This window comes from Triplophysa dalaica, chromosome 9 (assembly GCF_015846415.1).
Source record: "Triplophysa dalaica isolate WHDGS20190420 chromosome 9, ASM1584641v1, whole genome shotgun sequence".
NCBI lineage: Eukaryota > Metazoa > Chordata > Actinopteri > Cypriniformes > Nemacheilidae > Triplophysa > Triplophysa dalaica.
The window spans coordinates 4,878,410-4,894,755 of NC_079550.1; the positions used below are offsets into that span (position 1 = coordinate 4,878,410).

The following is a 16,346-nucleotide window of genomic DNA, read 5'->3' on the forward strand; positions in this document are numbered from 1 at the left end:
GCCTCTGCGGAGTTTATTTCTGTGGGCTTATGTGCGGTACTGATATTGGTGTGGTCATTGGAAATGTGGATGAGGCCCCTGTGCGGAAGGTGCTGCTGCTGCGGTTTAAACGACGTGTATGGGAACCCCTACTGGGACGGTGCTACGTCTGAGGCGGTAGAAAGATACTGCCGGGGCGGCGTTGCTGCGGCGGATTTAGATATATGTAAAAGGGGGCCCCGGCTGGGGTAGCACTGCTGCGGTAGTGTCAACAACGGATAAAGGCCCCTGCTGGGGTGGCGTTGCTGCTGCGGTGTGTAGAAGAGAGACCCCTGCTGGGGTTGCGCTGCTGCTGCAGTGTGGAATATAGGTAGAACCCCTGCTGGGGCGTCGATGCTGGTGCAGTGGGAAATACAGATGAAGGCCCCTACTGGGGAAGCACTGCTGCTGCAGTGTGAAATATAGATAGAGACCCCTGCTGGGGTGGTACTGCTGCGGCAGTGTGAGATAGAGGCCCCTGCTGGGGCGGTACTGCTGCTGCAGTGTGAAATAAAAGCCCCTGCTGGGGCGTCACTGCTGTTGCAGTGGGAAATACAGGTGAAGGCCCCTGCTGGGGAAGCACTGCTGCTGCAGTGGGAAATAGATAAAGACCCCTGCTGGGGTTGTACTGCTGCGGCAGTGTGAGATAGATAAAGACCCCTGCTGGGGTTGTACTGCTGCGGCAGTGTGAGATAGATAAAGACCCCTGCTGGGGTTGTACTGCTGCGGCAGTGTGAGATAGATAAAGACCCCTGCTGGGGTTGTACTGCTGCGGCAGTGTGAGATAGATAAAGAACCCTGCTGGGGTTGTACTGCTGCGGCAGTGTGAGATAGATAAAGACCCCTGCTGGGGTTGTACTGCTGCGGCAGTGTGACATAGAAGCCCCTGCTGAGGCGGTACTGCTGCTGCAGTTGAAATAAAAAGCCCCTGCTGGGGCGTCACCGCTAGTGCAGTGGGAAATACAGGTGAAAGCCCCTGCTGGGGAAGCACTGCTGCTGCAGTGTGAAATATAGATAAAAGACCCCTGCTGGGGTTGTACTGCTGCGGCAGTGTGAGATAGAGGCCCCTGCTGAGGCGGTACTGCTGCTGCAGTTGAAATAAAAGCCCCTGCTGGGGCGTCACTGCAGGTGCAGTTAGAAATACAGGTGGAGGCCCCTGCTGGGGAAGCACTGCTGCTGCAGTGTGAAATGTAGATAAAGACCCCTGCTGGGGTGGCACTGCTGCTGCAGTTGGAAATATAGATGGAAACCCCTGCTGGGGAGCACTGCTGCTGCAGTGTGAAATATAGATAAAGGCCCCTGCTGGGGTGTCACTGCTGCTGCAGTGGGAAATACAGATAAAGACCCCTCCTGGGGTGGCACTGCTGCTGCAGTGTGAAAAGTAGATAAAAGCCCCTGCTGGGGCGTCACTGCTGGTGCAGTGGGAAATACAGGTGAGGGCCCCTGCTGGGGAAGCACTGCTGCTGCAGTGTGAAATATAGATAAAGACCCCTGCTGAGGTGGCACTGCTGCTGCGGTGCGAAATACAGGTAAAGACCCCTGCTGGGGTGGCACTGCTGCTGCAGTGTGAAATATAAATAAAAGCCCCTGCTGGGGCGTCACTGCTGCTGCGGTGGGAAATGCAGGTGAAAGCCCCCCTGCTGGGGAAGCACTGCCGCTGCAGTGTGAAATATATGTAAGGAGCCCTGCTGGGGTGGCACTGCTGCGGCAGTGTGAGATGTAGGTGAGGACCCCTGCTGGGGTGGCACTGCTGCGGCAGTGTGGAAAATAAGAAAGAAGACCTCTGCTGGTTTGACTCTGTGGCTGTGGGTTGCTGGTGTGTGTGGGCGGTTGGCGGCAGACAGGGATTTACAGTTTGGTTGGTGAGGGTTGGTTGTGCTCTTTATTAGGATTGTGTGTTTCTAGCTGGCGGTGGGTTTGGGTTTTTTTTGGATGGTTGGAGGTTCCTAGCTTAGGAGGTGATGTTGTTGAGGGAGGCGTTGGGAATGGGCTTCGGCGGGTGGTCTAAGGGAATATGAGTTCCGAATAGGGAGGTACTGGGGTGGGGTGTAGGTCCGCTTCCGGTGCCAGCTGCCTGAATTTCTTGAAAGCGAAACGGGAGAGTGAATCTGCTATTTGGTTTTTTGACCCGGGGATGTGTTTTGCGGTTATTATGAATTGGTCGCAAGCTGATATCCAAGTTAGTCTTCTTATCAAAGGCGTTAGTGTGGGGGAGTGTGAACGGCCTTTGTTGATGCAATGCACGGTGTAACACATCTCAATAAAATGGAAGGAAGGAGGCGGGAACCGGCAAACATTTAAACATTTAATAAATTAATATAACAGCCGGCGGCCCCTCACGGACGACCGCCGGCGAACAAAATATAATATAAATACAAACGTAACACAAGTTCGGTCCCGGTCCTCTCTCTTCGACGGTCCGGTCGCTCGTTCCTTTTATATGCTCACATCTCCTACGTGATTCGAGGCCGGTGTGCGCACAGCTGGCGCTAATTCACAATCACTCACCGGACTCGAACCACGGTCTCGCCCCGCCTACTCTACTACATACCCCCATCACCCCTCACAGGCCGGGGGGTACCCCCGCGACTGTGCAAGCTCCCTCCCCCTCCCTCGGGGGGGGTGGGGTGGGGGAATGCAGCGACGAGACAACGGAGACGGGAGCCCTCGGAGCGACCGGAAAGAGAGAGGGGAGAGAGGAAAAAAAAAATCCGGTTCCCCGACATGCTGCCGCTCGTTCCACAACCAGCCGGAGTACTCTCCTTCGCGGAGCCTTGCGGTGGCCCTGGGGCTTCGGTGGACGGCTCGACCGTCCGCCCCCTGGCGGCCGGCGGTGGCTCCTCCTTTATCCGGGAGTCGGGGTGGGTTCCCCGTCCCCTGTTCCTCCCCCTTGGGCGGACGGACGCAGGCTCCGGCCTCTGGCAGGCGGTGGCTCACCCGGCACTTCCGCCCCCTGCTCCTCCCCCTCGGGGGACGGACACAGGCTCCGGCCTCTGGCGGACGGCGGCAACCCCCTCGCTCCCACTTGGACGAAAGCCATCCCACCTCGACCCAGGGGCGCGGCAGCAAAGGTCGCCGTTCCACCGAAGTTTTGACGGTGGCCGCACTGTGCACTTCCGTTTCCCCAGAGCCACCGCTTCGGGCAGCCACTGGCGGACGCCCTTCGTCCGCGCTGCCCGAACTCTCCGGCACCGCGAGGCCCCTCGGCGGCGAGGACTCTCCGACAGCATGTCTCTCCTTCCTCCCGGGTTTCGGCACCACTGTAACACATCTCAATAAAATGGAAGGAAGGAGGCGGGAACCGGCAAACATTTAAACATTTAATAAATTAATATAACAGAACAAAACATAATATAAATACAAACATAACACAAGTTCGGGCCCGGTCCTCTCTCTTCGACGGTCCGGTCGCTCGTTCCTTTTATATGCTCCCATCTCCTACGTGATTCGAGGCCGGTGTGCGCACAGCTGGCGCTAATTCACAATCACTCACCGGACTCGAACCACGGTCTCGCCCCGCCTACTCTACTACACACGGCTGCTTCGTTGTCGCAGTAAACTGAAATACTGCTAGTTGACCATTCTTTCCCCCACAAAAAGGCTGAGATGACTAATGGGTAGAGCTCGAACAGCGCCGAGGACGAGGAAGACTGGGGGAGATTTTGTAGTTGGGGAGGCCATGTGGATGCGAACCAGCGCCCTTGGTAATACCCTCCGAAACCGACGGATGGGGCTGCGTCGGTAAACAATGGTATTTCTTCTGGGTTTAAAATCATGTCGTTGTAGAAAAAGGAGAGACCGTTCCATTGTTTCAGGAAAGTTATCCACAGACTCAGTTCGTTGCGGCACGCGTTGGTGAGGGATAACTGGTCCTCGAGTGCGGGAACGGAAGACGCGAGTGAGAGGAGGTGGGAGATGAAAGGGCGACCTTGCGGGATGATGCGTACGGCGAAGTTAAGGTGGCCGAGGATGGAAAGCAGTTCGCGTTTGGAGCAGTTGGGGTTATCTATGAGAGAGGTGGCGACCAGAATGATCCTGTCAATTTTCTCTTTAGGTAGGGAAGCTTGAAATTTTTTTGAATCTAAATTGATTCCTAGAAACTCTATGGATGTGCTTGGACCTGCGTTTTTTCATGTGCGAGCGGGATCCCGAGTTTAGCAAAAAGCTTTTGGACTATTAAGAGGTGTGCGGCTGGGATGGAGTTGTGAGGGGAGATTATTAGAAAATCGTCTAGTAGGTGAATGATGTATGGAATTGCGTAGTTGTTGGACAGAATCCAACAGATTGCTTCTGACAACATGTCGAAAATGTTTGGGCTGCTTCGGCATCCGAAGGTCAGGCGGACGGAAAAATAGAACTTTTGGTTCCAACGAATTTCAAATAGGTGCCAGAAATCTGGGTGAATCGGCATTATTTTAAAAGCGGAGGTGATGTCGACTTTGGCTAGCCATGCGCTGCGCCCTGCTTTTTTGATCCGGGTTATTGCTTGTTCGATGTCGTGGTAGTGGAGGGAGAATTCTTCGAGTGGTATGATGCTGTTGATGCTTGGGATTGTGGAATTATGTGGTGATGAGAGGTCGATAATTAGACGTTTTTTACCGGAAAAATTTCTGGTTGCTATGCCTATGGGGCTGATGCGGAAAACGCTGAAGGGGGGTTTGTGGAATGGACCTATCATGAAATTTGCGTCGGTTTCGCTTTTGATTAAATTGTCGACTATTTCTGGTTCGGCGAGGGCGGACTGGAGGTTAGCGCAGGTGGTGCTCTCGGATGGGAGGCTTTCGACACCGGGGTTGAAGCCGCGTTTAAGCCCTGACAGTAGAAACTCTGAGAAATTAGCGTTGGGGTGTTGTGACAATTCTAGAGAAAGGTAATGAACGTTCACAGGAGTCGAGAGGTAGTTTCTGAAATTTTTATTTGCGGATTTTTTCACAGGGCATATAAAGCGGGCATGGGCGCCGCCACAAAAATCGCAAATATGCAAATAATTACAACGGTGCCTGGTGCAGGTGTTGTGGTTGAAATTCAGGCAGACTTGGTTCTTGGTCCGGTTGCGGTAGTTGGCTGGTGGTGCGGAACGGGTGCTTGTGCGGGGAACGAGATAGTCGCCAAGCTCGCGTCTACTGTGTGGAAAGATGGTGCATATTATGTACGTGTAGCGTGTGAATGCAATAGTGAACTCGGTGAATGACAATAGTCGTGAGTGGTTATGTGCAGTGTTTTTTAAAGTGACGGAGAAATCGCCGCAATTGATGTGGCGATCAGTGGGGGTTGGAGGGATGGGAGATAGGAGGGTGAAGAGGTCGATGTCAGCTCCTGCGAGGATCTGATCCCTTATTCTACCGGCTACTGGGGGAGGTTCTAGGGCTGGGGCGTTTGGGGGTATGGCCATGGGTGTTGCAGAGTGGAGGGTAAAAGCGGTGCGAGAGCTGGATAGTGTGGGCGGGAAGATTGCGGCTGCTGGAACCGCGTGCGGATGTGGCATCGCGCTCTGTGCGGCTCCAGAGCCTGTGGTGATAGGAAAAGTGAAAAAGGTTTGGGCCTGCGCCTGTGCCGGAGGCAACCTCGCGGCATCTGATGGCATTGGGGCTGCAGGCCAGAGCCCGGAGGGAAAGTGGGAAGTAGGATAGCCTGATAGGGTAGGAAAAGTTGCCGCTGGCAGGCGCGTGCTCGCGCTGCCGTGGCGGTGGAGAGTCAGCGTGGTGTCGTCGGAGGAGCTGGACTCGGGTGATCTTGCGCCCAACTGGTTGCGGGTATCCGCTCGGTCCGGGGCGTGGCCTGAGCTGGCCGAGGGCCGTCGATGCTTGCTTTGTGAACGGCGCCTCTTCCTCGGTGCGGTTGGAGTGGTCGCTGCCTGGTGTTGGGAGATCGTGGTGTTTTGTATCTTGGCAGTGGCTTTTGGTTTTGCAGATGGCGCCGTTGTTGGAGCTCCGGGTTGGCTGGCGGTGTAAATGTTGTACAGCTCCGATTTGGTTGCTTTCCTGGAGAACGGGATGTCTGCGTTTCCTAAAGCCTGTCGTAGGGTTTTCCTTTCCAGCTCTGCAGGAATCATATTTGAATTTAAAGACACTTTTACACCCAAATAATTAATTGCATCTTTAATCAGAATTTATGCGCCATACAAAAGAGTTAAATGTACGATGGGGACATTTGTTTTTTCAAGTAGCCTACAAATGAAATTCAAATTAATTTAGAAAAAAAGTTATAAAACTATAAAGACTTAATTAGCAATCATTATTATAAAAAGGTGCTGAGTTGCATATTGCCGACTAAATCAGGTGGATTTTTTTCATTTGGAAGCTTTCACATGCCTGTAAAGTGTAGGGATAGGCTTGTGAGCATATTTTGAAAATGACCCAGCCCGTAGAATCTCTTCAATGTTTGGTATCAGACACGCATGCCACTCTGAGACAACTTCCGCTCAGGATCACCTGTTCGTTTACGGAGCATTTGATGGCTGGAGAAATCAGCCGGCACTGCGCACTCGAACACACCTGCCTGAAGCTAGTTGAGATGTATTTAATCATTAAATAATTATAATTAAATTTTAATGTAATCGTTAGGTAAAATTTAGAAGAAGCGGTTCATCCTCACGAGGCGATGGTTCTTGCGTTTATTCTATTTGAGAGTTTGATAGACGTTAATGGTCGTTGTGTGGAAAAGCTGTGAAGAATCTAACACGACATAAGGGTGAGTGAATGACAGAAATCTATATAATAATAATATTATTTTCTATCAAACAATGACAAATGTACAACTTCAAAAATGTGTATTTAAACAAAGACAAGTTTATTCATTGCACACATGTTAAGTAAAAATGTACAGGATTTTTCTTTGCACACACTAAAGGAAAATTGCACATACGTATTTTATTGCACACATATTTGATTTTATTTGCACATATACTTAATTTTTTGCAAATATACTTAATTTTTCTGCACATATACTTCATTTCTTTTGCACATATACTTCATTTTTTGCACATATACTTCATTTTTTTGCACATATTCTTAATTTCTTTGCACATATACTTTAAAACATATACTTATTTATATCACACATAAACTTAATTATTTTGCACATAAAACTAAATGTTTTTTTTCCACACATGAAGAGAAAAGCTATGTATAGGAGGTTTGGGGTTCATGAGGAGCAGATGAGGAGTCACTACTGTTACAGTAGTGTGAGTTATAGAAGGAGATTCGGGATATAGTAAGAGTTGTTCTTATTAACACACAAATGCTTCAATGCTGGACTGTTGAGGTATCTCTCCCGCAGTAGCTGTGTTTCTGTTGTTTCCCTTTCTTTTCTCATTTTCTCCTCCTGTCGTTCTTTGGTCTTTTTCTCAAGCCAGTGATGAAGAACAAACAATCCTTTTGTTTTGCTGGGAGCTTTGGTCTTCTCTGGACCTTTCAGGTGATCTTGGGTATCTCCAGCGGGACCATAAGGATCTGTCATGATGGTGTTTTCATGAGTGTCTTTCTCCTTCTGAAGGGTTTGTTGTTTGTTAGTGTTGCTCTCTGGATGGGATTTTTTCACAGGTGTCTCCTGCCGCTCTGGATCTTCTGGCTGAACTTCATCCATTTCACTTTCACTATCCAGCATCTCCGTGTTCTCCATCCAACAAAACATCGGTTGATCTTTTATCATGGGCTTGGGACTTCTGTGTCTGGTGTCCTTCAGCTCAAATGGAGAGATGAACTTCACCTCAGGCTCATCAGACTCGGTGTTATCATTCACGTCCATGAGGATGAGATCAGACTGTGATGAAGGTGCTGACAGTGATATCGCCTCGGTATGTTCATATGGGATGTAAGGAGATGATCCTGAAAAATGAAGACGTTGAGAGAGTCACAATGTTTTATCTCGACACAATGTACTCTTGTCACATCTGATACACTTTCTCTTACCTGCATGGTCCGTGTCTTTAGCATTGTTCACTTTCTTCGCTGATCTTTCACTCTCCAGCATCTCTTTGTTCTCCTCCATCCAACTAAACATCATTTGTTTTTTCCTCATGGGCTTAGGTCTTCTCTTTCTGGTGTCCTTCAGCACAAATGGAGAGATGATTTGCACCTCATCTTCATCTTCAATGTCCATGAAGACAAGTTGTGTAAAGAGATCAGACTGTGTGGTGACCAGCTGTTCAGGCACTGATGAATGATGGGAATTTACCCTCTCAGCTGTTGGAGCTGGTGTTGGTGGACCAGCTGATATTGGCAAAGGAGATGAAGTGAGTGTTGATGTTTTTAGTTTCATCTTGTCATACATCACCTACTTTCTCTTACCTTCATATTTTGTCACCTCCGTCTGTTCAGGATTCGGGTCGGGTGAGGCAGATCGACGAAACCCTGATGAATGAAGAGATGGAGAGAGTCTCAAGGTTTTACCTCAACATACAAAGTGTTTCAACTGTGAAAACTTTAAAAACTTTCTCTTACCTTCAGGATCCATGTTTTCAGCTTCCTTCATCACTTTCCTCCTTGAACGTCTCATCTTTGATCGCTCAGGTGATGAAGTTGATGGTTTAGGATAAACACGTCTCACCAGCGGTTCAGGCACTGATGAATGATGGGATTTAGAGAGTCACAATGTTTTTACCTCAGCACAATGCACTCTTATCACATCTTTATAAAATTTCTCTTACCTTCATGATCCGTTTTCTTTTCACCCTTCTTCAGTTTATTGACTGAAAGTCTCTCCTCTGATCTCTCAGGTGATGCAGCTGCGGGTTGAGGATCCACAAGTATCGCCAGCGGTTTAGGCACTGATGAATGAAGAGAAAGAGAGTTTCAAAGTTTTACCTCGAAAAATGTAATATTGTCATGTCTTTATAAATGTTTTCTTACCTTCATGATACATGTTTTCAGCTTCCTTCCTCTGGTTCCTCCTTGAACGTCTCACCTTTGATCTCTCAGGTGTTGCAGTAGAGGGTTGAGGATCAACATGTATAACCAGCGGTTCCAGCCTTGATGGTTGACGGGATTTTATTCTCTCAGCTGGTGGGCATGGAGCGACCTGTATCAGTGGAGGAGATAGTGAAAGTGTCAAGGTATCGATGTTCAATGGAGAAGCATCTCTGGAGTCCTTCCTAGACTTTCTGTGAACTGCAGGACTTGTTTTGTTGTCAGTCTGCATCTTCTTCATCTCTCTCTTTTGTTCCGATACGTTCACATGTTGCTCTGAATGTTTGGCTCTTTTCTTGGCTTTCTTTGACCTCACAGGTACTGAAGCAGAGTTTTTCACCAGCGGTTTCAGTGTTGACTCTCTCCTTATACCTTCAGCATCATCTGTCTTTCTCTCTCTCTTCCACATCTCTCTCCTACCTTCCCTGGCTTTCTTTCTCTCTCGAATACTTTCAGTCTTTGTTTCAGATGTGCTCACCTCCAGATTCTCTGAGATCACTCCTTCTTGCTCTGTTATGGAGTATCTTTTCTTGATCTTCCTCATTTTCTTGTCATGTCTGGAACTTGTCGGTGTGGAGTCATCTTGACGCTGTGCTCCTCTCTGATCTTGCTCCTGTACAGTGTTGGTTATATTGAGTTACTAAGTAATTAGTTACTGTAATTTAATAACATTCCGCTTGAAAAAGTATGTAAGGATTACTCTTTTTTTTTCTGTAGTTTAATTACAGTTTCTTCTGATGTAATTGAACTAAATACTGTGTAATATATTCAATAGTGAAAATGACATCAACACTAAGTCTAAATTTAAAATGTATGCTTTAATGTATCCTTCTCGCATTTGGTTTGATGCGATTGATGTAGGACGTAGAAAGTAATTAGGAATGGATGGAGAAATTTGTACAGTAATGTAATAACACTATTTAATATTTAGTTAATAGTAATTATCACTTTTTCAAAGTAACTTACCCAACATTGCTCCAGTGTTTGGTTGCATTCCGGATCTGACGTCTCGTGGCCCAAACATCCACAGTTAACTTGTCCCATGATGTGAAACTATACTAAAGTCACCTACTTACTTTAATACTAAAATACTAAAAAAAGTATTTATGGTACTTTTTTGCAAAGCGCAAATGTAAAAGTAATCGTGAATACAAACTAGTAACTCCGGCACTTGCTCGCGCTGATAAACAAATTTGCGTTGATCTCTGACGTCATCAACAATATTAGTAACCAATGGAAACCAAAGCAAACCTTAAATATAAACATAAACCATTGAAATAAAGACTTAAACTACAATAATCATTTAAATTGGAATGTTTCGTCAATTTGTTACAGCTGAGAGCATTAGGCAAATGTTTAACAAGCAGAGAACACGAATCAGTGACTGTAATAAAGTTTATGGTGTAAAAGACGCCATCTAGCGACTCTTTGAACTAAGTGCATTATTTAAACGAATCTGTGTGATTAAATAAGCCGTTCGCGTTAAACATCCACGTATCGCGAGATCACGCTGCTCCCGTTTGACGTGCGATCTGCGCAGAGCAGCTGAGGTGATTTGATTTACATCTTGATGTTTTCATTGTCGTTGGTAAAATTTCGGTGTGAGATTTATCAATAAAGTCGTAGACTCTACAAAAGAGATACGAACAAAACTCAGATGTGGGCTCAGCCTCAGTATTATATACACTAAACCTACAGCTCCATTCTAAAATGTACATGTAGATGTTTTGAGAGATTTCTTTTAACTCATGGGTGTGTTATTGAATATTCTCTTATTTTAGTAACAGATGTGAGGGAGTATATATTGGTTTGCCTAAAGCAGCTCTAGTGTGTATTATCTTTATGTATTTGCTGTAATATTGTTTAAACTAATGTGAAGTTTTTTTCTGGGAAATGTTTATAATAGATCGTGCTTGTTTTCTGCTCGTGTCTATTGCCTCTCATCACACAATAAATCAAAAAGTAAAAAAAATAATTCAGTTTTCATGCTTAAAATGTTATGAATAGTATTCAGGGCATGATAACATTGTTGCCAATAATAATGGTCAACTTGAATCTTGTTTCATATTGAATTATTGTAATTTACTATTATTTGTTTTAGTTTTCTGTCATTGTTAGTGTATTACCAGTGACAATAACACCAGTGACAAATTCCCATGAAAGTCACCTCAAAACTGGCATGGTGATGCACACTTAAATCTCTACATATACCGATTAACATGTTTTATCCTAGCCTTTCCAATATATTCCTCTATACTGACACAAACTAAAGCAACACAAATTACGCTTTTACAGAACCCCAGCAAAATCGACATTTTTAATAAAAGTTCTAACTTATTTTAAGGAAAGTGACTCTCACAGTGTGTTTGTCTGAACAGATCGTTGACCTTTGACCTTGTAAGTACTTTTTTACTATTAATGCCAATAAACCAATATAAAACACAGAAACTATTGAAAAAAATATTGATAGTTAGACTTCAAAAAAATCATAATCATACAATGAGGAAGAGAAAAAAATAACATAAACCAGAGGAAGGAAGTATATGAGATTAAACCATGAGAGCAATTTTTGAATTTTTAATAATTTTTTCATTCTTTATGACCACACTAGACTACATTTAGGCATTAAAATCAACCCAAAAAATTGACAATAGTTGATTTTTACCAAAATATGCATTTGTGGATACAACATTTACCAAGTATAGTAAAAAGATAAAAAATATATTCATTACTATAGAAAAGTATCAAATAATATCAAAAGTATTAAAATATATTCTGATATTGTTTTTTTGTGAAAGATTTTTTGTTTCGAGTTCAAGAGTCATGATGTTATATAGATGCTCATGGGGTTTGTAAGTTTCAAAACTTGAAATATTTACTTTTACATAATTCCTTATTCCTACTTATTATTTACATAATGACTTTATATCCCCAAAATAAGTGGCATAATCACAGAATCAAGTGTCTTAAAGATATATATATATATATATTATATTTTGAACCAAATAAAGAAATCTTGGTAGGGTGACCATTTTAATTGCATTTACACAGCCAATCATTGTTAACGGGAGTACCCGCCAGGCCTCCACATCACGCCTCAGTCTGTCTACCATAACTTTGTAATTTGTTTCATGTAATTTCTTGTATTTTCTGGGCACAGTGACACCAAGATATTTTATTTACTCAAAGTTTTAAACGGAAGATTATCGATAAAACCTCTGTCCAAAGTATCATATAATGGCATAAATTCACTTTTCTTCCAGTTAACGTTGTATCCCGAAAGGGTACCAAACTCCTTGATAAGATCAAATAAAAAAGGCAGAGATCTCTCCGGTTCCGATAGGAAGAGAAGGACATCATCCGAATACAAGGAAATCCGATGTTCCATGCCCCCCATCTTGACAGGGGATATCTGCGGATGACCCCTTATACTCACTGCCAAAGGTTCAATCGCTATGGCGAAAAGTAAAGGGCTCAATGGACAACCCTGGCGGATACCCCGATGAAGAAGAAACAAGGGCGATTTATTGCTGTTGGTGAGCACCGAGGCAGAGGGGCAAAGGTACAGCATCTCTACCCACTTCACGAGTTCACCTTAGCAAATAGTTAAAGGGGGGGGCAGCGTGGATACGCTGAGAATTTAGTATGCGTATCTGGCATGCTGTCCGGGGAGAGGGCTCCGGGGTCGGCATTCTCTCCCGACCCCGGAGCGCTCCCCCTTGTTCGGGGCGAGGGCTCTGGTCTCTGTTTGCCCGTGCCCCGAGCGCTTTCCCCCCCTTTTGGGTAGAAAATAGTTTTTTATGGTGAGGAGTCGGGGTGGAGGTGGGATGCTGCAAAATCTATGAATGGAGGAGGTAAGGCGGTTTCACGATTTATAGAGCTCGTTCTGGTTTGGAAGGATAGTGATGTGATTGCTAATGCCGGGCAGCTGCGTGATTTCTGATGCCGTGCAGCTGCTTAATTATTTGCACGTGCTCCTCCCGAACTTTGTTAATAAAACATCATTTCACGAGTTCACCTTAGCAAATAATTAAAGGGGGGACAGCGTGGATACGCTGAGAATTTAGTAAGCGTATTTGGCATGCTGTCCGGGAAGAGGGCTCCGGGGTAGGCATTCTCTCCCGACCCCGGAGCGCTCCCCCTTGTTCGGGGCGAGGGCTCTGGTCTCTGTTTGCCCGTGCCCCGAGCGCTTTCCCCCAAAAATGCGACTAATGCAGGACAGCAGCCAAAGCTGGGCGTTATTGCCCCCCAAAATATTAGCAAGGTTTACAGTTGTGAGTTGCTGGCCTTCGTTTTGAGTAGGGTCCCGGCTGGAGCCTCTGCGGAGTTTATTTCTGTGGGCTTATGTGCGGTACTGATATTGGTGTGGTCATTGGAAATGTGGATGAGGCCCCTGTGCGGAAGGTGCTGCTGCTGCGGTTTAAACGACGTGTATGGAAACCCCTACTGGGACGGTGCTACGTCTGAGGCGGTAGAAAGATACTGCCGGGGCGGCGTTGCTGCGGCGGATTTAGATATATGTAAAAGGGGGCCCCGGCTGGGGTAGCACTTCTGCGGTAGTGTCAACAACGGATAAAGGCCCCTGCTGGGGTGGCGTTGCTGCTGCGGTGTGTTGAAGAGAGACCCCTGCTGGGGTTGCGCTGCTGCTGCAGTGTGGAATATAGGTAGAACCCCTGCTGGGGCGTCGATGCTGGTGCAGTGGGAAATACAGATGAAGGCCCCTACTGGGGAAGCACTGCTGCTGCAGTGTGAAATATAGATAGAGACCCCTGCTGGGGTGGTACTGCTGCGGCAGTGTGAGATAGATAAAGACCCCTGCTGGGGTTGTACTGCTGCGGCAGTGTGAGATAGATAAAGACCCCTGCTGGGGTTGTACTGCTGCGGCAGTGTGAGATAGATAAAGACCCCTGCTGGGGTTGTACTGCTGCGGCAGTGTGAGATAGATAAAGACCCCTGCTGGGGTTGTACTGCTGCGGCAGTGTGAGATAGATAAAGACCCCTGCTGGGGTTGTACTGCTGCGGCAGTGTGAGATAGAAGCCCCTGCTGAGGCGGTACTGCTGCTGCAGTTGAAATAAAAAGCCCCTGCTGGGGCGTCACCGCTAGTGCAGTGGGAAATACAGGTGAAAGCCCCTGCTGGGGAAGCACTGCTGCTGCAGTGTGAAATATAGATAAAAGACCCCTGCTGGGGTTGTACTGCTGCGGCAGTGTGAGATAGAGGCCCCTAATGAGGCGGTACTGCTGCTGCAGTTGAAATAAAAGCCCCTGCTGGGGCGTCACTGTTGTTGCAGTGGGAAATACAGGTGAAGGCCCCTGCTGGGGAAGCACTGCTGCTGCAGTGTGAAATAGATAAAGACCCCTGCTGGGGTTGTACTGCTGCGGCAGTGTGAGATAGATAAAGACCCCTGCTGGGGTTGTACTGCTGCGGCAGTGTGAGATAGATAAAGACCCCTGCTGGGGTTGTACTGCTGCGGCAGTGTGAGATAGATAAAGACCCCTGCTGGGGTTGTACTGCTGCGGCAGTGTGAGATAGATAAAGACCCCTGCTGGGGTTGTACTGCTGCGGCAGTGTGAGATAGATAAAGACCCCTGCTGGGGTTGTACTGCTGCGGCAGTGTGAGATAGATAAAGACCCCTGCTGGGGTTGTACTGCTGCGGCAGTGTGAGATAGATAAAGACCCCTGCTGGGGTTGTACTGCTGCGGCAGTGTGAGATAGATAAAGACCCCTGCTGGGGTTGTACTGCTGCGGCAGTGTGAGATAGAAGCCCCTGCTGAGGCGGTACTGCTGCTGCAGTTGAAATAAAAAGCCCCTGCTGGGGCGTCACCGCTAGTGCAGTGGGAAATACAGGTGAAAGCCCCTGCTGGGGAAGCACTGCTGCTGCAGTGTGAAATATAGATAAAAGACCCCTGCTGGGGTTGTACTGCTGCGGCAGTGTGAGATAGAGGCCCCTGCTGAGGCGGTACTGCTGCTGCAGTTGAAATAAAAGCCCCTGCTGGGGCGTCACTGCTGTTGCAGTGGGAAATACAGGTGAAGGCCCCTGCTGGGGAAGCACTGCTGCTGCAGTGTGAAATAGATAAAGACCCCTGCTGGGGTTGTACTGCTGTGGCAGTGTGAGATAGATAAAGACCCCTGCTGGGGTTGTACTGCTGCGGCAGTGTGAGATAGATAAAGACCCCTGCTGGGGTTGTACTGCTGCGGCAGTGTGAGATAGATAAAGACCCCTGCTGGGGTTGTACTGCTGCGGCAGTGTGAGATAGATAAAGACCCCTGCTGGGGTTGTACTGCTGCGGCAGTGTGAGATAGATAAAGACCCCTGCTGGGGTTGTACTGCTGCGGCAGTGTGAGATAGATAAAGACCCCTGCTGGGGTTGTACTGCTGCGGCAGTGTGAGATAGAAGCCCCTGCTGAGGCGGTACTGCTGCTGCAGTTGAAATAAAAAGCCCCTGCTGGGGCGTCACCGCTAGTGCAGTGGGAAATACAGGTGAAAGCCCCTGCTGGGGAAGCACTGCTGCTGCAGTGTGAAATATAGATAAAAGACCCCTGCTGGGGTTGTACTGCTGCGGCAGTGTGAGATAGAGGCCCCTGCTGAGGCGGTACTGCTGCTGCAGTTGAAATAAAAGCCCCTGCTGGGGCGTCACTGCAGGTGCAGTTAGAAATACAGGTGGAGGCCCCTGCTGGGGAAGCACTGCTGCTGCAGTGTGAAATGTAGATAAAGACCCCTGCTGGGGTGGCACTGCTGCTGCAGTTGGAAATATAGATGGAAACCCCTGCTGGGGAGCACTGCTGCTGCAGTGTGAAATATAGATAAAGGCCCCTGCTGGGGTGTCACTGCTGCTGCAGTGGGAAATACAGATAAAGACCCCTCATGGGGTGGTACTGCTGCTGCAGTGTGAAAAGTAGATAAAAGCCCCTGCTGGGGCGTCACTGCTGGTGCAGTGGGAAATACAGGTGAGGGCCCCTGCTGGGGAAGCACTGCTGCTGCAGTGTGAAATATAGATAAAGACCCCTGCTGGGGTGGCACTGCTGCTGCGGTGCGAAATACAGGTAAAGACCCATGCTGGGGTGGCACTGCTGCTGCAGTGTGAAATATAAATAAAAGCCCCTGCTGGGGCGTCACTGCTGCTGCGGTGGGAAATGCAGGTGAAAGCCCCCCTGCTGGGGAAGCACTGCTGCTGCAGTGTGAAATATATGTAAGGAGCCCTGCTGGGGTGGCACTGCTGCGGCAGTGTGAGATGTAGGTGAGGACCCCTGCTGGGGTGGCACTGCTGCGGCAGTGTGGAAAATAAGAAAGAAGACCTCTGCTGGTTTGACTCTGTGGCTGTGGGTTGCTGGTGTGTGTGGGCGGTTGGCGGCAGACAGGGATTTACAGTTTGGTTGGTGAGGGTTGGTTGTGCTCTTTATTAGGATTTTGTGTTTCTAGCT

General features: G+C 47.7%; 1 protein-coding gene across 2 annotated transcripts; it reads right to left on the reverse strand.

Annotated features, from left to right (window-relative positions):
• Positions 1–6,897: 6,897 nt before the first annotated feature.
• On the reverse strand, positions 6,898–10,326 carry LOC130428988 (titin-like). Of its 2 annotated transcripts, XM_056757319.1 has the most exons (8): positions 9,891–10,326; positions 9,403–9,537; positions 8,868–9,036; positions 8,666–8,785; positions 8,460–8,579; positions 8,307–8,369; positions 7,929–8,228; positions 6,898–7,844 (listed from the first exon to the last, which is right to left on the reverse strand). In XM_056757319.1, exons 1-8 carry the CDS (start codon positions 9,966–9,968, stop codon positions 7,207–7,209), a joined length of 1,623 nt encoding a protein of 540 aa, XP_056613297.1. In that variant the 5' UTR covers positions 9,969–10,326; the 3' UTR covers positions 6,898–7,206. The 2 variants fall into 2 exon arrangements, with proteins under 2 accessions (XP_056613297.1, XP_056613296.1); XM_056757318.1 differs by having other exon boundaries at positions 8,868–9,537.
• Between the last annotated feature and the right edge of the window lie 6,020 nt (positions 10,327–16,346).

Excerpts from the sequence above, each read along its gene's own strand:
- LOC130428988 (XM_056757318.1), bottom strand. The coding sequence starts at position 9,968 with ATGGGACAAGTTAACTGTGGATGTTTGGGCCACGAGACGTCAGATCCG. Across the intron at positions 8,786-8,867 it reads TGAAAACATGTATCATGAAG|TGCCTAAACCGCTGGCGATA; the intron begins GTAAGAAAACAT and ends TTCATTCATCAG. Across the intron at positions 7,845-7,928 it reads TAAAGACACGGACCATGCAG|GATCATCTCCTTACATCCCA; the intron begins GTAAGAGAAAGT and ends TTCATTTTTCAG.